The sequence below is a fragment of the Erinaceus europaeus genome, chromosome 8, assembly GCF_950295315.1.
Source record: "Erinaceus europaeus chromosome 8, mEriEur2.1, whole genome shotgun sequence".
Taxonomy (NCBI): domain Eukaryota; kingdom Metazoa; phylum Chordata; class Mammalia; order Eulipotyphla; family Erinaceidae; genus Erinaceus; species Erinaceus europaeus.
Window position 1 is genome coordinate 13,933,515 of NC_080169.1, and position 21,630 is coordinate 13,955,144.

General features: G+C 43.1%; 1 protein-coding gene across 5 annotated transcripts in view; it reads left to right on the forward strand.

The window, feature by feature from the left end:
- TRAPPC9 (trafficking protein particle complex subunit 9) overlaps positions 1 to 21,630 on the forward strand; it is a 633,394-nt gene that overhangs the window by 402,998 nt on the left and 208,766 nt on the right. For all 5 annotated transcript variants that reach the window (XM_060195954.1, XM_060195953.1, XM_060195955.1 and 2 more), the window contains one exon: positions 9,320 to 9,462. In XM_060195954.1, the coding sequence (XP_060051937.1) occupies positions 9,320 to 9,462 (143 nt within the window). The remainder of the gene's footprint in view (positions 1 to 9,319; positions 9,463 to 21,630) is intronic.

The following is a 21,630-nucleotide window of genomic DNA, read 5'->3' on the forward strand; positions in this document are numbered from 1 at the left end:
TCTGTAATTGCTTCTCTGCTGGATGTGGGTGTTGACAGGTTGATCCATAACCCCAACCTGGTTATATTTTTCCCTAGTGAGATAGGGCTCTGGGGAGGTGGGGATCCAGGAGACATCGGTGAGGACATCTGCTCAGGGAAGTCAGGTTGGTGTCATGGTAGCATCTGCAACTTGATGGCTAAAAAAGCATTAAGACATAAAACAGAAAAAATTGTTTCATAATCAGGAACCTAAAGATAAGAGCCTCTCAGATGAGATTTGGGGTCTTCATGTTGGAAGAAGCTATGGAGTCTATTTAAGGTATATTCTAAGGGGCCCATGACTTCGCTAATTTTTCCCTGAGCCCAATAGCTAAAACATTTAAGGAAAAACACAGAATGTTATAATAAACAAAGAAGTTGTTAGGGAAGATGCAGCAAATATAAGTGGATTCTTTTTCTTTTATCCATCTACCTATATCTTTTGATGAGTCTAGCCTACTCACATTTAGGGTAATTGTTGATATATGTGGCTTACTTACTTAAATTCTATTTTTGTTTTCTAGTTGTTTTTTTATTGTTTCTTTTCCAATTTATTGCTGTCTATATTCTCATGTGGATGGTTTTCCATTGTGACTCTTTCAATTTCCTCATTTTTCTTCTGTGAATCTGTGCTCTACATTTACTTTGTGGTTACAGGGTTTGTATCCAGCTCAACATATCTAAAACAGTCTTTTTGTGGCTGGAGCATCTAGTAGCAACGAGCCCATGTAGCACTCATTGCTGGGTATCATTATCAACTCAAGAGATACAGGCCTCTTCAGAGAAATGACTCATTTCCAGGGCAGAAATATGAAGGGATAATATGAACCAGGGAAGTCATGTAGTTATATAAAGTAAGGAAATGCTCAGAGAATAATGACTGTGTGCTGAAGGACACAGTAGTCAGCTGAAGAAATGCCAGTTTGGGGGCACTCTATCACCAGCATGAATAATGATAGTTACAGATGACAACTCAGTGAATTAAGTAACCCATAAATCCACGTGGATATTAATAGTCAAATAAGTAGGAAAAGAAAAAGCCTTTTCCTTATCGCCATTTGACAACTAATAAGTATGGAATAAATGGCATTAGCCAATTATCATTGGTTGCTGCAACTAATGTGTGAAATGTAATACAATATAGGATATTTACCAGTTCTTAAAGCATCGCCACATAAGTTATTAATTTCTAAGAAAAAATAGGAAATCTCTGATGGAGAAGTCTTATGGACACAGTTTTATACCTGTATTTCTCTATATCTATCTAAAAAAAAAAGAGACTGTTCTAATGTTAAATTAATGTGAGAAAATATGTGAACAATTGTTGGATTGATGGGAAGGCTTTTCATACTTTCAACTTTTCTGTCAATTTGAAGTAATATTGATATCAAATGTTTAAATGATAGAGACCTCAAAGTACTTGAGGAAAACAAGGGAGAATTATGTTTTCGTTTTTACTGTTTTTCTTAGTGCTAAGCATCAAAGCTTTGAGTTAGTACCCTGAAACATTCCTCTTCCATCTGGATTTAAAATCCTAACCCTTGGCTATCCAGGGATTACTGGACCCCTTGAGTAGGATCTGTTTTGATGGCTGCTTACTCAATCCTATTCCTGCATTATTGTGGATGTAGCATTTAATTTGTAGTCACTTGGCATCTTTAAGGCATGATTAACACTGAAGAAAGACTTTGGCCTTAAGTGCTAATTAACTGGAAAGTAATGCTATGGCTATCATTTGTATGTTTCATTGACTTTAAGTCATCCATAGGGCTAATCTCTTGGGGCATAAGCCCCATCTGGGGTCTCTGAGCATGAACATTTGACTTAATAAATGAACCACATCACAACTGCTAACCTTATATCACAGAAATAGAGCAGAAGGAAATAAGTGATGACAGGTCCAATTGGCGTCTTTAGACATTCCAAATCTATTTCTTAGACATATAAATTACTTAGCCTACTGTACAAGGGTGATTGCTTTTCTCTGGCACTAGCCTTCATTAGGTTGGAAATCATGCAACATTAGATTAGTAATACAAAATGAACACTTCACACAAGAATAGCTGTGAACCTCCGGCAACTGCCTGGCACAACTCTTTGATTTTACAGTTGAGAACATTGAAAACTGCAGAGAGCACGTGATGTTTCCAAGGCTGTATGAAATATTAATCATAGCACAACATGGCCTCTCAAGACTTCTGCTGCAGAGCCAGTGAGTCCTAAGCTTCCACATGTGTCTGCGCACATTGGGAGATCTCCCATGTATGTTCCCCACACTTGGACTTAAGAGTCTTTTGTTTAAATGTTTGCAAGTAATTATGTGCCTGATAATGGTGAAGATCAACTTCTTAAATAAAATTTGGAGTGTTTATTGAGTGTAGTTTGCATTTCTGTAAAATGTAGCCATGTTAACTGTTTAATGTGATGACTTTTGACACCTGGTCCATTCTTCTTTCCTGCTGTTTTAACATATTTGATTATGATGTGTCATGTCAGTTTTCCTCTGTCTCTGGGCTTGTGTCTGATCAGTTTGGACTACTCAACAGTGGCAATGTGCCACACTCCCTTATACATGGGGTTGCTGACGTCTAAATGAGTGGGTCAATGACTAGATGGATGGATGCACAGTATTCTGAGCAGGTCCCCCCCCCCCCTTTGTTGCCCTTGTTGTTGTAGCCTTGTTGTGGTTATTATTGTTGTTGATGATGTCACTTGTTGCTGGATAGGACAGAGAGAAATGGAGAGAGGAGGGGGGAGAGAAAGATAGACACCTACAGACCTGCTTCACTACCCGTGAAGTGACTCCCCTGCAGGTGGGGAGCTGGGGGCTCGAACCGGGATCCTTACGCCGGTCCTTGCGCTCTGCACTACATGCGCTTAACCTTCTGCACTACCACCCGACCCTGTCTGAGCAGTTTTTATGGCAGGCAACAGAGTGGGCTATGCAAGCACATGACTCTGGACTTAAATCCTGAGCTTGTCACTCTCTGGACATATGGGTGACACCAGCCACCTAATACTCTGAGCCTTGTTATATAAACATAAATTTTCTTATAGTGTTCTTTATAGTATTAGGGTCAATGTATATAGTCACTTAGCATAGGATTTACCACTTAGTGGGTGCCAGTAAAAGGTAACCACTGAATTCTGTAAAATGTAGTCATGTTAACTGTTTAACATTGTGAGTTTTGATACTTTCACTGAAGCTCAAAAAACAAGTTGCAATCTGCCTAGAAAGTAAGTTTTTCTTTATATATATCATTACTGATTTTGTAAGTCTTCGCAGAGTAGAGCAGAACTGAAACATATTGTAAGAGGAAAATCTTCTGGAAGAGTAGTGCTTTGCATCTTGTTACATTTTAATTGTATCAAAACTTGCACATCCTGTATCTTTTGCCTTATAACCCACATTATGGTTTTATTAAACATTCTAATTTTATGAGGCTGGAGAGACTTGTTTTTTAATCAGGAAAGAAAGCAGTAGTACTCAATAACTTCACAAAACCTTTTCTGCATTTGATTTTCATAAATTAGACAGCTATTTCCTCCCATAAGCTTAGCTCTTCCTTGGTTCTCCCTAGAGTAAAAATTATCTAATTCCAAGAAAATGAAGGCACAGACTATTTCTTCTTTGCTATATAGTATTTGAAAATTACTGGTCTCTCTGTATTTTTGTTATTGTTGTTGTTGTTGTTCCCTAGGTAATTTCTACTATATCACACTCTGGAAATGACTGTTTAGGGGTAGGGAGAGTGTTGCTTCTTAATTATTTTACAGAATCTAACTTTTTAGGACTAAGAGTCTATTTTTTTTCCTTGACCATTATGCCTACAATCTGAGGGAATTCCCATGCATGTCTTGGGCTACAGGTGAATTTCATTTGCTAATTTGTCAGTTGATTTATTCATGCATCCATTTACACAATCTTTGCTGAACTTCCTGAGATCAGGGACCACATCTCATTCGAAACACAGAACCTGCCACTCAGGTTGTAGGCAGCAAGTGTTTGAAAAGATGAACTTAGGCCAAATAAATGACTCAGTGAAAGTCACTGAGTCTGTGACTCAAAAATTCAGTGTAGGAAGACTTATTGGAATATGCTTGGAGTTTTACCTCCTGACGATAACCAGGGAGTTTGTAAATATTGTAAAACAGTCATAAGAAACTGATTTCTCCAGGGAGTGGATGCTGCCCCACCTACTACAGGACACACATTATCATGTGCAAGGACCTGGGCTCAAACCCCAGGTTCCCACCTGCAGGGGGGGGAAGCTTTATGAGCAGTGAAACAGTATAGCAGGCAACCCTCCCTCCCTTTATCAAAACAGAAAGGAAAAGAACAAATAATATTCACCAGGAGCCTGGGCACAGCAGTGGAGTTGAACAGCCATCAAGCCCTAGTGGTAGCCCTGATGGGAGAGAGCAAGAGATTGAGAGGAGACTGGATATTTCTGAGTTGATAGGTCAGTAGTTTATGCCATGGATAAGAAAAGATCATGAGATGCCGACCGGACTTCCCTGGGCAGATGACTCCACCAATGTGTCCTGGAGCCTCGCTTCCCCAGAACCCTGCCCCACCAGGGAAAGAGGGAGATAGGCTGGGAGTATGGATCTACCTGCCAATGCCCATGTTCAGCAATTACAGAAGCCAGACCTTCCACCTTCTGCACCCCACAATGACCCTGGGTCCATACTCCCAGAGGGATAAAGAATAGGGATGCTATCAGGGAGGGGATGGGATATGGAGCTCTGGTGGTAGGAATTGTACCCCTCTTATCCTATGGTCTTGTCAGTGTTTCCATTTTATAAATAAATATACTAATAAAATAAAGAAAAAGATAATGAAATTTTGGTGAACCTCAAATTAGAAAATTATTAGAGTAGTAGAAAAATGTGTAACTTAGAGCCTTTATAAAAGAAGGAAGTATAGAAGCCTTCATGGGGAAAGGCATGGTTTTATAGGAACAAAGAGGAGGAGCATTAGGGGGAAGACTCAATGAAAGTGTTTCTGGTGGTATAAAAGTCTAGGGGAACCTAGCAACATGGAAGCAGACATGGAAGACCCTCCAAGGAGGACCTAGTAGGGGAATGCTGACTTTTACAGTGGAACTGAAGGGTTCGGAAGAACACTTCTCTAAAGAAGACATAAGCATAGCCAGCAGAATTGAAAAGATGTTCAACTCCCTAGTCACTAGAGAAATGTAAATCAAAACCAAAACGGGAAACCACCTCATGCCCACTCGGTTGGCTGATATATATATATATATATATAAAGAAATCAGGGTTAAACAAGTGTGGAAAAATCGTCATCCATGTGCACAATTGCTGGAGATAGAATAATGTCCAGCCACTGTGGGAATTGGTATGCTTCAAAGAATTGTAGAATTGCCATATGATCAGCAGTTTCACTGCTGGATACGCATCCCCAAGCACTGAAAGCAAGGAATAAAACTGGCATCTGTGTATGCATGTTTATAGTGGCATTCTTTACAATCACCTAAATGTTCGAGAAACCAAAGTACCATCAAATGAGAGAGTAAGAGTATGTATGATCTGCAGATTGTTGGGGTTTACAGTTAACAGTATTTATATACTTTCCCCCTATTTGTGAGCTACTCTCTTCCCTGACTGATCCAGCCTTCTTCTAGTCCTTTTTCCAACTATGATACCATCTCCCCAGACAATAATTTGGGTCTATCTGCATATTACATGTCAGGCTCAGGCAAAATCTAGTAGATTCATAGTCCCCTTGGAATATACTTAAAATAGACCTACTAGCTTTTTCCAAAAAACAGACCCCAAATCTTCATCTGCTGTATTCTTGCCTTTAGGTTCATGATTAGTCAACAATTTGTTCTGCTTTATATCTTTACTCTTTTTCAGATGCTACCATGATGCCAACCAGACTTCCTTAGACAGACAACCACACCAGTGTGTCCTGTGGCCCCAGAGCTCCCCAGATCCCTGGCCCACTGGAGAGAGAGACAGGCTGAGAGTATGGATTGACCTGCCAATGCCCATTTTCAGTGGGGAAGCAGTTATGGAAACCAGACCTTCCACCTTCTTCACCCCATAATGATCCTGGCCCATACTCCCAGAGGGATGGAGAATGGGAGGGCTATCAGGGGAGGAGATTGGATACGGAGTTCTGGTGGTGGGAATTGTGTGGAATTGTACCCCTCTTATGCTATATTCCTGTCAATATTTCCATTTTATAAATAAAATTTTTAAAAAAGAATCATCTGTAGACACAGTGGCAGGTCATTCAGCCTCAAAAAAGGGTCTAGTTTTGCTGTAAGGGTCCACGTGGGACCTTAAACACTGCTAAGCAACATAAGCACAAGTACTGTGATTTCACTCACATGTGTTATCTGAAGGAGTCAAATTCATAGAGATTAAAAGTATAATGTGAGTGGGGTAGATAGCATAACAGTTATGCAAAGAAACTCTCCTGACTGAGACTCCAAAGTCTCAGGTTCAATCCCCCCACCACTGTAAGCCAGAGCTAAATAGCTAAATAGCTAAATAGCTCTGGATTAAAAAAAAGAAGAAGAAGAAAAGTATAATGTTACTTTCCAGGGACCAAGGGGAGTAGGAAGGAGATATTTTCATTTGTTTTCTGTTTGTTTGTTTATCTCCCTCCAAAGGGGAACAGAGTTTGACTTTGTGAGGACGAAGACATTTCTGGAGTGATAACTGCAGAGAATGTGAATGTACTGTCCCTCAGCTGTACCCTTAAAAGTGAGAAAGGTGGGCTGTTCTGGAAGAGGTTGGACTAGCAAGCAAGAGGTCACATGCTCATTCCCTGGCAATTCATATGCCAGAGTGATAATCTGGTTCTCTTACTCATAAGTAAACAAGTAAATAAATGTAGAAAAAAGTGGTCAACATGGCAAATCTGTCATATATGCTTTATCATGATTAAATGATGCCTAAAAAATTGATGTGATGGCGCAAAGCGCAAGGACTGGCATAAGGATCCCGGTTTGAGCCCCCGTCTCCCCACCTGCAGGGGAGTCGCTTCACAGGCGGTGAAGCAGGTCTGCAGGTGTCTCTCTTCCCCTCCCCCTCTCTGTCTTCCCCACCTCCCTCGATTTCTCTCTGTCCTGTCCAACAATGACAGTAATGGCAACAATAACAACAACAAGGGCGACACAAAGGGGGAAACTGGCCTCCAGGAGCAGTGGGTTTGTAGTGCAGGCACCGAGCCCCAGCAATAACCCTGGAGGCAAAAACAAAAAAAAGAATTAATGTGAAGGTGAGGGCACTGACATCTCTTTCCCTTTTCTCCCCATTCTGAGCCATGTTTCCTTAGGGTTTCTAACAGATGGAGAAAGGAATATATTTAGCCTGCTTATCCGGCTACCATGGTTTCTGATTGAATCTTCACTCAAATCTAGGAAGTTAGGTATTAATCCTTGTCCCCTCTAACAATTGAGAAATTAATGCCCCAAACTGTAGGACAGTGTCCAGGATGTCACAGGACCAGAATGTCAGATTGACATAGTTGCCCTTCAAACCTGTTCTCCACCTTCCATGCCCAGCCACCTTGACTAGCCCTAGAATTTCCATCATCTGGCCATCCCATGGGAAATCACCTCATCTGTGCCATGCTTTCTCTAGGACCACATACATGTACAGGTGGTCTTCCTTATTTTTAAAGAGCTCTAGAGCTCTGGCTGCTTCTCCATTGGAGCAGAGAAGCAGGGTTTTATTTAACTGTTATTAATTTATTTATAAAATAAGAAATATCAACAAGACCATAGGATAAGAGGGGTGTAGTTCCACAGAGTTTCCACCACCAGAGTTTTTTATCCCATCCCTCCTCTTGAAAGCTTTCCTATTCTTTATCCTTTTGGGAGCATGGTCATTATGGGGTGCAGAAGGTGGAAGATCTGGCTTCTGTAATTGCTTCCCTGCTGAACATGGGCGTTGACAGTTTGATCCATACTCCCAGCCTATCTCTCTTTCCCTAGTGGGAAGTGGAGCTCCAGGACACATTGGTGGGGTCATCTGCCCAGGAAAGTCCAGTTGGCACCATCGTAGCATCTGGAACCTGGTGGCTGAAAAGCATTGAGATATAAAGCAGAACAAATTGTTTAATAATCAGGAACCTAAAGGCAAGAATATAGCAGATGAGTTTTGGGATCTCCATTTTGGAAAAAGCTAGTAGGTCTATTTTAGGTATATTCTAACGAGCCAATGACTTTACTAATTTTTTTCCTGAAGGCTTAGTGCTGGGCCATGCCAGAAGGCTTTTGTGGCAGGAGTAGGTGGCCCATCTCTCTTGCCCTGCTCCTGCTTCTGCCAGGTGGTGCTCTGCGCAAGGTTCTTGCATAGGATCATTCACATTCTTGCCTTCTTTCCCATAGCAGCTCATCTTTGCAAAAGCTGACCCCTTGTACAAAAACACAGTTCCTATTCCTGTGGTGGTAGGAGAACTCTCATGCCAGAGCTATAGGACCTTGGCTTAGGTCGAGCTCCTGGCTCTCCCAGGACCTTCTGCACCACCCCATGGCTATTTACTCTTGTCTCCGTCACCATGACATGCATTACCTCTCTCTTAGAAGTTTGGAATCTTGTTTCATAGGAGACAAGGGTATAGATGGGTTGAGAGTTGTTGGGTTTGGGTTTCATGCCTTTTCTAGGGAGGCAGCTGAGTCCCTTCCTCCTCTACTTACAATATCCAGGTAGGCTTCCTCTGTGCTTCTGCCTCTGGAGTCCTTCCTGTGAGCATGCAGGGAGAGCATGGGGGAAAAGGTGGAATAACGGGCTCCTGGAGGGTCTTGACTCTACTGGCCATCCACCTTTAATGATCCAGTAACTCATTTTAAGAGGTACCCACATCTGTCCTGTCTGGAAGGCCTTGTGACGATTCCATGGTTACCTTTGCTCTCCTCCCTGAATGGATTCAGGGAAACTCCCAAGGGTAGAGCTTGTCAGCTTTCATGGCTGTTAGCGTGCAAGCCGTGCTCTCCCCTCCCGGTGGAATCACCCCTCAAACCCCCATCTGTTTGTGTAAGTGCCAGCTGACCCAAGTGTGCTCTCTGCCTACACTGTCATATCCCACTGCGGATATGATCATTTTGGAGCCCCTGCCCATTATTTTGTGTCAGGGCTGAGAATTGGTATAGACACCTGCACCCAGAGGGAAAACAATGTCAGGTGTCGCCCGGGATGAGAGCTGGCTGGAGGTGATCCCTTTACTAGCTAGCGCGGGTACAGCCTGCCTTCCAGAGGAGGCTCTGATCCACCCAAAGAGGAGTGACATCACTTTTTACATATATATATCTCTTTAGACCCTGGAGGCAATTCTGAATTTCAAATACTCTGGAGGCCCTGGCCACGTGGAAGGCTATTACAGGAACCTCTCCTTGGGGCTGCATGTGGAAGTGGAGCCTTCTGTGTTCTTCACTCGGGTCAGCACTCTGCCAGCCACCAGGTAAGTGTCTGCCCACCTAACAGTGCCACATCTGGAAACCCCACCTTGGCATTCCTTTTTATTTTTTTTCTCTACTGATGATTTAATATCGATTTACAGGGCCCAGGCGGTGGCACACTTGGTCGAGTACACATGCTTTAATGTATAAGAACCCAGGTTCAAACCCCCCTTCCCAGCCACTACCTGTGGAGGGAAGCTTTCTGAGTGGTGAAGCAGTCCTGCAGGTGACTGCCTCTCTTTCCCTCTCTATCTCCCCCCTCCCCTCTTTCTGTCTCTATTCAATAAATAATAATAAATAAAATGTTTTAAAAAACAATACCGATTTACAAAATTATAAACTGACAGGGAGTTGGGCGGTAGTGCAGCGGGTTAAGCGTATGTGGCACAAAGCACAAGGACTGGCATAAGAATCCCAGTTCGAGCCCCCAGTTCCCCACCTGCAGGGGAGTCACTTCACAGGTGGTGAAGCAGGTCGGTAGGTGTCTTTCTCTCCTTCTCTCTGTCTTCCCCTCCTCTCTCCATTTCTCTCTGTCCTAACAATGATGGCATCAATAACAATAACTACAACAACAATGAAAAAATAGCAAGGGCAACAAAAGGAAAAATAAATATAAAAAAAATTAACAAAATGACAGAGATATAAGTCCATAGTGTTCCCACCACCAGCATTCTGTGTTCCCATTCCCTTCATTGGAAACTGCATTCATCTTCCCAAGATCACGGACATGGGTTGACTTATTTCTGTAACTATTTATATTTATTTGTATTTACCCATTTTTTTCCCTATGGCCCTGCCTTCTCTTCCTTGCTAAGTCACACCTACTTCTAAATGTCCTATCCTTCCCCCCCCCCTTATTCCCCCTCTTTTTTCTCCAGGCCCTGATGGAATTAGAATTCAGAGCCCTCAGGTCATCTTCCCCTAACATTTACCCCTCTTAAGAGTCTTGCCTGTCGGAACCTAACCTCATCTTGCTGGGACTGAGGGTGCACATAGCGAAGCAGACAGGCTATAGGTGAGCCTTTTCAGTGTCAAGTGTGTGGGCTTTCCACCTGACAACATGCTGTGATGGTGGTGTCAGTGGATGCAACCTGCAAGTGTGTGGCCATCACAGCTCAGCACATATTTTCTGCTTGTTGCTTTGAGTCTGGCCCTGGTTCCAGTCCCCCTGCAGGTGTTTCAGCAGCCAGCCGCATGTCCTGAGAACCACTGGAGGAGCCCAGCCTCTCTCTGTGTCCATAAGAGAGTGGCAAACCAGTCCCAGCTGTCTAGCACCCTGCACCCTGACTTCATGGAGCTTCCCTTTCCCCTCAGCATCATGCCATTTTTGTCCACAGTGCCCTTTCTGCCTCAAACCCTTCTCTCCTACTTTTTTCTGCTAGCCTGGTGTTTCTTCAGGGACAAGGAAATTGGGTGGCTTGCCTGCTTCAAGGTCTGAAGTGACTTCTCTCACCTCAAGCTCTGACCTGTGGTAAACTGGGAGTAGTGGAGCCTGAGTGTGTCAGGTGGAACACCAGCTCCCTCAGAGACCTTGTCTTGGCAAACCTGTCTCTGGAAGGTGGTGGACACCTGCTGATCAGGCCTTAGCAGGTCCCTCTTTTCCTCTCTGGCAATGCCTCACCTGTCATGTAGATGGTATAGGTCGAGGACATTGTTTTCTTTTTTTAAATTTTACTCATTGATTAACATGAGAGAGAAAAAGAGAGAGTAAGGGAATGAGAGCATCACACTGGCAGATATGATGTCAGGGATGGAACTTGGGACCTCATGTTTTCAAGTCCAAAGCTCTAGCCACTGTGTCACCTCCTGGGCCTCTGGTTCCATTTATTCTTAGTAGACTGGAGGCAGCAGTGGTGGTAAACACTACATGAGTAGGTAGAACATGAGAAAGAACATGAGAGCACTCGTCACCCCTACTTGGGGGTTCTGTGTTCCACACAAATAAAGGAATATCTTGACCAAAAGTGATACGAGTATAAAACTCCCTTTAAGGAACCACATCACAAAATAATATGTGTTTTTAGTTGATAGAAAAGACTTTTATTTTTATTTATTTATTATTTCTACCAGGGTTATCATTGGGGTTTGGTGCCTATATGATGAATCTACAGCTCCTGGCAGTCAATTCTTCCTTCCTTTCTCCCTTATTTCCTTCCTTCCTTCCTACCTTTGTTTCTTTCTTACTGGGCTAGCGTTGCAGGTGGGAGAGAGAGATGATCCAGGAACCAAACTCATGGCGGTAGCAGTACAAATCTTTATTCATGCGGGAGCCCCAGAGTTGGATGTGAGCACAGCAGGTTAAGCCACGTGGTGCAAACCACAATAGCCAGCGTCTGCCTCCCTGTCTGTATGACTGCCCTCCGCCAGGTCGGGAAACGGAAAGGTAGAGAAACCAGAAGCAGAAGTGACTTTTATAGGCTAAAACCGGAAGTGGCAAGTCAGAAATGGAATGGCTAGGAAAAGGGGGTGGAGAAAGGAAAAAGCCATGCTGGGAACTTCCTTAGCAACTGTTGTGATGGTTTTAACTGGTGGGATTAATGTTACCCTGCAGGCAGGGTGAGTCTCAAGGTAGAAAGAAGATAGATCAAAGGAATGGGTGGAGAATCTTTCAGGCAAAACAATGATTATGTAAATAGGCCATACTGTCAGCCATGCAGCATGGAGCAGGGGGGCTGGCTTAATGCCCTACGCTTTCTTACTTTCTTTCTTTCTTTCTTTCTTTCTTTCTTTCTTTCTTTCTTTCTTTCTTTCTTTCTTTCTCTCTCTCTTTATTCCTTCCCTTCTTTCTTTCTTTCTTTCTTTCTTTCTTTCTTTCTTTCTCTTTTTCTTTCTTACTACTTTGATGGCAAATGCTAGAAGAAGAAGAACTACTTTGATAGAACAAAGAAATTGAGAAGAGAGGGGAAGACAGACAGATAGAAAGAAAAACACCTGCTGCACTGCAGGTGGAAAGTGAAGGCTTGAACTTGGGTCCTTGAACATAGTAACATGTACACTATACTGGGTGCACTACTGCCGGCCCCCTCCTTTCTTTTTTTCTTTCTTTTTCTATGTAATACTAAAGATTGAACCCAGAACCTCACACACATGGTCTACCACTGGGCTGTTTTCCTGATCTGAATTTTTTTTTTAAATTACTGTGAGAGACAGATGTTGATCTCCTAAACAAAGCACTGTTTCACCATCCAGGGACTTCCATTTGTCTGTGCCCTTCGTGCTCTTATGTGATGCCCAACCCAGTAATCAAACCAGGGACCTTATGCATGAAGGGTACATGCTCTACTGCTGAGCCACCTCCCTAGTCCAGACATCTGAGATTGGCTGCAGCCAGACTTAATGGCTTAACTAGGGCTTTTTGCATCCCATTTTTTCTTATTTTTTTTATTTATTTAAGAAAGGAGACATTAACAAAACCATAGGATAAGAGGGGTACAACTCCACACAATTCCCACCACCAGATCTCCGTATCCCATCCCCTCCCCTGACAGCTTTCCTATTCTTTATCCCTGTGGGAGTATGGACCCAAGGTCATTGTGGGATGCAGAAGATGGAAGGTCTGGCTTCTGTAATTGCTTCCCCACTGAATATGGGCATTGACTGGTCGATCCATACTCCCAGCTGTCTCTCTCTTTCCATAGTAGGGCGGGGCTCTGGGAAAGTGGAGCTCCAGGACACATTGGTGGGGTTCTCTGTCCAGGGAAGTCTGGTCAGCATCATGCTGGCATCTGGAACCTGGTGGCTGAAAAGAGAGTTAACATGCAAAGCCAAACAAATTGTTGAACAATTATGGACCTTAAGGCTGGAATAGTGCAGATGAAGTGTTGGGGGTTACTCACTGCAGACAATTGTATACTTTTCCTTTCAGGTATATATTTAATCCTAGTTTATGGATACATGTGAACATATGCTCAGTCTTAAGGGACCTGGTCTATATCTAGGTTTTGGGACTTCGTAAGGAATTGAACCGCCTGGAATGGAATTAGAGAATACTATGAAAGGAAAGGTCTCACCCGAGTAATGAAGCTGAGGGGTTGTCATTCCACACCTGAAGTCTCTGGACACAGTCTGAAGTGAAGCATGCTGAGGTGGTACTTGTTGTGTTGCATCCCATTTCTTAACCTATTTCTCCACTTCATGGAGTAACAGACTTCTGTGCCAAGACTTGCCTCAGGTTTGATATTTGTCTGTAGCATCAGAACCTGTGCTGCAGGGCAGTTTCAGGGCAGGTCTATTGCCAGGCACCACGACTGGAGCACCTAAGGTCCTTCTTGTGCAGGAGGCTGGCTTGCCCCGGACCTGTGTGCGTTTGTGCCCTCTCCTCTGACCACAGCTCACGATGGCAGTGTCTGCAAGTGGAAGGTGATCACATAGTTGGGTTTCCTCTCTCATTACACCCTGCTCCTGGAATTGGAATTTCATTTCTTCCAAACCTCTCTTTCCACTCTCACTAGCTCTTTTTAAAAATATTTATTTATTTATTCTCTTTTATTGCCCTTGTTGTTTCATTGTTGTAGTTAGTATTATTGTTATTGATGTCGTCGTTGTTGGATAGGACAGAGAGAAATGGAGAGAGGAGGGGAAGACAGAGAGGGAGAGAGAAAGATAGACACCTGCAGACCTGCTTCACTGCCTGTGAAGTGACTCCCCTGCAGGTGGGGAGCCGGGGGCTGGAACCAGGATCCTTACACTGGTCCTTGCACCTTGCGCCACCTACGCTTAGCCCACTGCGCTACCACCCAACTCCCCGCTCTCACTAGTTCTAAGTGAACCATAAACTCAGTGTATCAAACCTCTGAACTGTCCCCCTGATGGCCTGTGTGCCTTTGCCACCTTTCCTGAGAATGCTAGAAGCAGCTGCCACTGAGCTGCCTACCTATAGTCTGCCTTCTGCATCCTCCAGAAATACAGGTGTTCCCAAGTAACTGTGTGACAGACATTTCTGTGCTCATGATATCAAGTTCAGAGCCCCTGCTCTAATATTTGATGTCCTTAAGATACAACTGGTGCCTTCTTCAGCTCTTTTGTCTCTAGTTCCCCCACACTTCATAAGGGAGACACTTTGCTTCTCACTGTCACTGGGATATGTCAGAACAGCTGAGCTCAGTGTTCCTTTACTTACAACTTTCTCTAAAACTTTTCTGTTTCTTAAACTATTATGACTTTACAGAGCCTTCTGAAAATAATCCTCCATTATTGTTCTGTTTCCCCATTTTTGTAAACATTTCCTAATCATGATGAAATAGAGTGAGCTGTACATATTTCCTACACATGCTTTGTAATTCACTTATCTGAGTGTAAACCTTGAAATACACCCTTTCCACATTACAGGTGTTTTATGAACCTCTTTGTAGGATAGCAAAATGCATAGAGATTGTTCTTACATTTCATCAGCCTGGCATAAGCTCGCCAAACAAAATAGCAAATGTAGACTTGGGTCTGTGTTTGGAAAAGATGCATCTTGGGAATGTTTAATAGTTCAGTCAGTGGGTTTAGGCATTATTTTTCTCACTTTTTAATTTCTTTGGAAGATTTTTTATTGATAGTTTAAAGATGTAATAGCATTTAACTATATAACGTTTGTACTATATATTATATGTAGAATTAGAATGTATAACCCAGAATAGCAGCACAGGGAACTGGAAAGGAAGGAGGAGAAGGGAAATGCTTACATACAGGGGGTTGTGAAATAGTCAGAACTCTCATCAGTTGCTTATGGGAGTGTGAAATAGCACAACAGCTTTAGAAATCAGTCAGGCAGTGTCTCATGAATTTTAACATACACTTCCACAGGGATCCAACAAATATTTACTCAGAAATAAAACTTGGGGGGGGGCAGGCAATGGTGCACCTGGTTAAGTGCTCACATTATAGTGTGCAAGGACCTGGGTTCAATCCTCTGGTCCCCACCTACAGGAGGAAAACTTCATGAGCAGGGCTGCAGGCTTCATTATGTTTCTCTTCCTCTTTATCTCCCCTCCCTTCTCAATTTCTCTCTATCTCTATCCAATAATAAATAAAAGAAATACTAAAATAGAAACAACAACAAAAGAGAAATAAAGTTCTTACCCACCAAAAGACTCCTGCAACATTTCAGAGCAATTCTTTTTATAATTGCTGTAAATCGGAAATGACTCGACATGCCCATCAGCAGGTGAATGATTGCACAGGGTGGTGGTATATCCATACGGGGAGATATCACTCAGAAGTGAATTGAATGACTCGTGTGTGACATGGAAACATGGAAAAGTCCCAGTTTTAGAATACTGACCGAAAGAACCTACTCACAAAGGAATCTAGACTGCGCACTTTCATTTATGCCAGTTTGTGGAAAGAAAATCTAGTCTGTGATACAGGAAGCTGAACAGGGGCTCATCATGGATTGAGATGGGGTGAAGCAGATCACAGCTGTCCCGGTTGGCCTGGGACTTTCCACACACCCCAGGAGAAATTCCCATGCTCTAGGAGAGCCCTCAGATCTGGGAAAACCAGAAAGGTCATCACACAAGGAAGAGAGCAGCTTTCTGAGAGGAGGAAATGCTGGATAGTCCTGTGCTGCATGGTGCTGTTGTGGTCGACAGTGAACCACATAGATGATGGTGATCCCTGGAGGATGCGTCTTTTTTTTTTTTTGGGGGGGGGGAGAATTAATGTTTTACATTCAACAGTAAATACAATAGTTTGTACATGCATAACATTTCCCAGTTGAGGAGGCGTCTTTTATATCTCAGCTCTGTGAAACCAGCAGCCAACTTGTTCATGTTGGTGCCTCCAGGTCGAGCACCTTTGGCCAACTTTGGCACTGTGAGAAGACTTGGGCAGTGATTGAGTAGTTAGTTGGGTGTAAAATAAGAAGGTTATACTGTATTCACGTGTCTTTTTGCTTGTGTATCTTCACTTTTTTCTTTTTTTTTAAAAGTCAAACTTTTTTCACTTTTACTTTTCTTTTTTATTTATCTTTTAAACTTTAAAAAAATTATTTGTCAGGGACAGAGAGAAATTGAGAGAGGAAGGGGAGATAGTGAGGGAGAGAAACAGAGAGACACCTATAGCCCTGCTTCACCACTTGTGAAGCTTTCCCCCTTCAAGTGGGGACCAGGGACTTGAACCTGCATCTGTAATGTGTGCACTTAACCAGGTGCACCACTGCCTGGCCCTTTATGTTTTTTTCTTTACCAGAGCACTGATCAGCTCTGGCTATGGAGGTGTCGGGGATTGAACCTGGGACTCTGGAGCCTCAGGCATTGAGAGTCACTTTGCACAACCATTATGCTATTGCCCCTGCATCTTTTTGTATAAAGGTATAATTTAAAAAAAAATTTTTTTTATTTAAGAAAGGATTAATTAACAAAACCATAGGGTAGCAGGGGTACAATCCACACAATTCCCACCACCCAATCTCCATATCCCACCCCCTCCCCTGATAGCTTTCCCATTCTCTATCCCTCTGGGAGCATGGACCCAGGGTCATTGAGGGTTGCAGAAGGTAGAAGGTCTGGCTTCTGTAATTGCTTCCCCGCTGAACATGGGCGTTGACTGGTCGGTCCATACTCCCAGTCTGCCTCTCTCTTTCCCTAGTAGGGTGGGTTTCTGGGGAAGCTGAGCTCCAGGAGACATTGGTGGGGTCTTCAGTCTAGGGAAGCCTGGCCAGCATCCTGATGGCATCTGGAACCTGGTGACTGAAAAGAGAGTTAACATACGAAGCCAAACAAGTTGTTGAGCAATCATGGACCCAAAGCTTGGAATAGTGGAGAGGAAGTGTTAGGGGGGTACTCACTGCAAACTCTAGTGTACTTCTGCTTTCAGGTATATATTTTGCAGTAGTTTATGGATACGTGCGCACATAAGCTCTCTCTCACAGAAACTGGTGTATATCTAGGTTTTGGGACTTTGTTAGAAAGTGAACCACCTGAGATGGAATTAGAGTATACTATGAAAGGAAAGGTCTCACTCCAGTAATGAAGCTGAAGGGTTGTCATTCCACACGTGAAGTCTCTGGACACAGTCTGAGGTGAAGCATGTTGAGGTGGCAATCATTACATTGGTTAGGTTGTGATCGGCGGATGCAATATTATTTGATATGGATTGGGAGAGGCATACGGGAAAGTGGGCCCTATCCAAGGGTTCCAGGACTGGGGGAAGTAGGGGCTCTATAGTGGAGATGTGAGGTTCCTGCTGTCTTAGGGTTCAAAAAGACAATCGATAGTTAATGTTATCATCACATTATTTGGTAATTGGGTTAACTTTGAAAAGTCCTTTTGTTAGGGTTTTCTGTACAGTACCCAGTATCTTGTATATAGCTGTGCTATTGGATGCTTCTAATCTACTTGGTCTAGGCTTTTGAGAGAGTCCGCATATCAAATACACAGCCTATATATTAAAAAGATTCAGTTTGTGTTTTGAAAAACTTTGAGACATACAATTGATTTTCCCCCTCTCATATTAATTAACTAGTGATTTATATGTCTACATTTTTCTAGGAGTGTACATAAACACCATTCCCACCACCAAAAGACTGTGACCCATCCCTCCCACCCACTCCCACCCCTCATTGGCCCAGGAAGCTGCATGTCTACCCCTCACCACAGGGCTTTTACTTTGGTGCCCTACTTACAATTTGCTCTAGGTCACTGATTGTCAGAGAAATGCAAATTAAGACAACACTAAGATACCACCTCACTCCTGTAAGAATGGCATACATCAAAAAGGACAGCAGCAACAAATGCTGGAGAGGTTGTGGGGACAGAGGAACCCTTTTACATTGCTGGTGGGTATGTAAATTGGTACAGCCTCTGTGGAGAGCAGTCTGGAAAACTCTCAGAAGGCTAGACATGGACCTTCCATATGATCCAGTAATTCCTCTCCTGGGGTTATACCCCAAGGACTCCATAACACCCAACCAAAAAGAGGTGTGTACTCCTATGTTCACAGCAGCACAATTCATAATAGCTAAAACCTGGAAGCAACCCAGGTGCCCAACAACAGATGAGTGGCTGAGAAAGCTGTGGTATATATACACAATGGAATACTATGCAGCTATCAAGAACAATGAACCCACCTTCTCTGACCCATCTTGGACAGAGCTAGAAGGAATTATGTTAAGTGAGCTAAGTCAGAAAGATAAAGATGAGTATGGGATGATCCCACTCATCAACAGAAGTTGAGAAAGAAGATCTGAAAGGGTTACTAAAGGTGTAATTTGTTCATTTTTAACATTTAAGCTGCTTTTTTATTTTATTTATAAAAAGGAAATACTAATAAAACCATAGAATAGGAGGGGTACAACTCCACACAATTCCCACCACCAGAACTCCATATCCCATCCCCTCCCCTGATAGCTTTCCTATTCTTTAACCCTCTGGGAGCATGGACCCAGGATCATTATGGATGCAGAAGGTGGAAGGTCTGGCTTCTGTAATTGCTTCCCTGATGAACATGGGTGTTAGCAGGTTGATCCATATTCCAGTCAGTCTCTCTCTCTCTCTCTCTCTCTCTCTCCCTCCCTCCCTCCCACCACCCCCCGGGGGGCAGGGCTTTAGGGAGGCAGAACTCCAGGATACATTGGTGGAGTTGTCTGTCAAGGGAAGTCTGGTTGGCATCCTGCTAGCATCTGGAATCTGGTGGCTGAAAAGAGAGTTAACATATAAAGCCAAACAAATTGTTGACCAATCATGGACCTAAAGGCTGGAATAGTGCAGGTGAAAAGTTGGGGGTGGGGTGGGTCTCCGTTTTGTAGATAGTTAATAGACATATTTTAGTTATATTCCAAAGGGCCTGTGGCTATACTAGTGTTTTGTTTTTTTTTCCCTGAGCCTGAAATTTGATATGCAGGTGGATCTAAGGTATTGTCTGGGGAAATGATGTCACGTTTGGGAAAAGGACCAGAAAGCTGGGCCAGGGAAGAGAGTAGCTCCCAAATATGGGAAAGGGGTATAAATATTGTTGACTGTAAACCCCATCGATTTGATGTGATCTGGGCCCATATTCAGCTTAGGAGCCTATGTAACCTCTGCATCCCTGTAGATCTGAGCTCACATTCTGTGGTCGTTAAGCTGCATTTCTTAAGCATGTAAACTGCATGGCCTGGAACACAGAATTAGTATTCAGTTTGGGTACTCCATATTTGCAGTTTATTGAAGTTGATGGACTTGCTGTCCTGTGAATCCATTATTTTTTCATTTTGCTCACAGGTAATTTTTTTTCTTTCTTTTTATTACTGTGCCATTTCAGAGTAAAAAATCCCCAGCATATAAGGCTGAGAAAGGCTGCATCAGTTATTACCCAGTTCATAAAGCTTACTGGTAACCGAGTAGTGTCCAGAGATCCTATTCCATGGACACCACAGCATAGTCAGGTAACTGTCCATATCAGTTGGAGCCTCCATAGAGATTTAGGAAGCCACATGTAGACCAGCAAGATAGCTCATCTGAATAGTGCGCCTGCTTTGCCGTGTGCTCAACCCAGCTGTGAGACCTGTCCGCACTGCACTGGGGGAATTGTTGGTGCTGTGATCTTTCCTCCTGTCTCTATGCCTCTCTGTCTGAAAAAGTCATCTTTGAATGGTGAAGCCCTGGCAATGACAAAAAACAAGTTGCTATATATAACCCAAGAATCAACTCACTGCTAGCATACACACGGTATATACTCTGGTCTGAAAGCAAAATATAAATGGATATTAAATCCTGGGCTAGTTTGTTTTGCTTGTGAAGTTCTGCAATTTATGCAATTTTTCTCACTGATCATTTTTTTTTTTGAAATATATTCACTTTCCAGGAGGGTCCAAGGTGTCCATATTCAGTATCCTTTGAAATCTCAGCGACCCCATCAAAGTTGGCATTCTAATCTGGAGATTTCAGATGAATCAGTGGGTGGCAAGGAGATAGTGAGTTGTTGGAAAAGTCATGGCATATTTTTCTTTGCAAAAATGTGACATGTCTTCTCCTTGATTAAAAAATGATTGTATTTATTACTGGATAGAGACAGCCAGAAATTGAGAGGAAGGGGAGGATAGAGAGGGAGAGAGACGGAGACACCTGCAGCCTTGCTTCACCACTTGTGAAGCTTTCCCCCGGTAGTTGGGGACCAGGGGCTTGAACCTGAATCCTTGTGCATTATAACAGGTGTTCTCAACCTGGTGCGCCACCCCCTGGACCCCCCAAATTCATGTTTTCTACCCACGTCACTTGAACTGGGCATCAAAGGAACTGAGTTCTTGTTGCATTCAGCCTCTTTCCCTACTCTTTCTTTTTCTCTTCTCTTTCTCTAGCTTCTCACCGTTAGTCTTCTATTTCCCCACTGGAGTGATCCTCCCGGTTTTTATCAGTTCACAGGGTGATAAGAAAAATCTAATTAGGAGCCAGATAACGGCACACTCAGTTGAACACACACACACATTAACATGTGCAAGGAACCGAGTTTAAGCCTATAGTCCCCACATGCAGGAGGAAAGTTTTATGAGTGGTGAAGCAGAGTTGCAGGTATTTCTTTCTCGCTCCCTCTCTATCTCCCCCCACCCCTTTCAATTTCTTTGTCCCATTAAAGTAAAAAAGGAAAACCATGGCCACTGGGAGTAGTGGGTTCATTGTCCAGGCACCAAGCCCCAGCAAGAGAGAGCGCCAAAGGGCATTTTAATTTTTCTTCAACCACAAAGCACGATGCAGATGAGTGGAATTTTCATTATTTTCATAAACCTTCTCTGTTAGGGTGTATGCAGCTCTCACTGTTATTTAGGTGGTCAATTACTTTGGGGTTCATTTTGCACACAAAATTGCCTGGCGATAACGCTGGGAATTGAACTAGACTGGGCCGCATCGCCATGTCTATATGCCTGACCTCCCTCTCTCCTCAGGAGTAATTTCTTTCCAGCTCATTACAATAAATGATTCGATTGGATACATTGCTATTCTGAGACATTTGGAAAGTGCAGTCCTCAGAGCAGGGTGTGGGGTGTAGTCATTACATTATTAAGAAAAATCATACTCCTTGACACATCTGCATCTCTGTTCCCAGCCACTTAGAAAAATCCCATTTCCCTCGTGGAGTTGGGCAGCTTGACTCCATGAAGGGGCATGTGCTCACAGATACAGAATGAAGGCAATTTTAATGTCGGGTTTTATCAAGACAGGTCTTTTTCAAGTCGATACATTTATTGATTAAATAGGTTTTAAATTTAA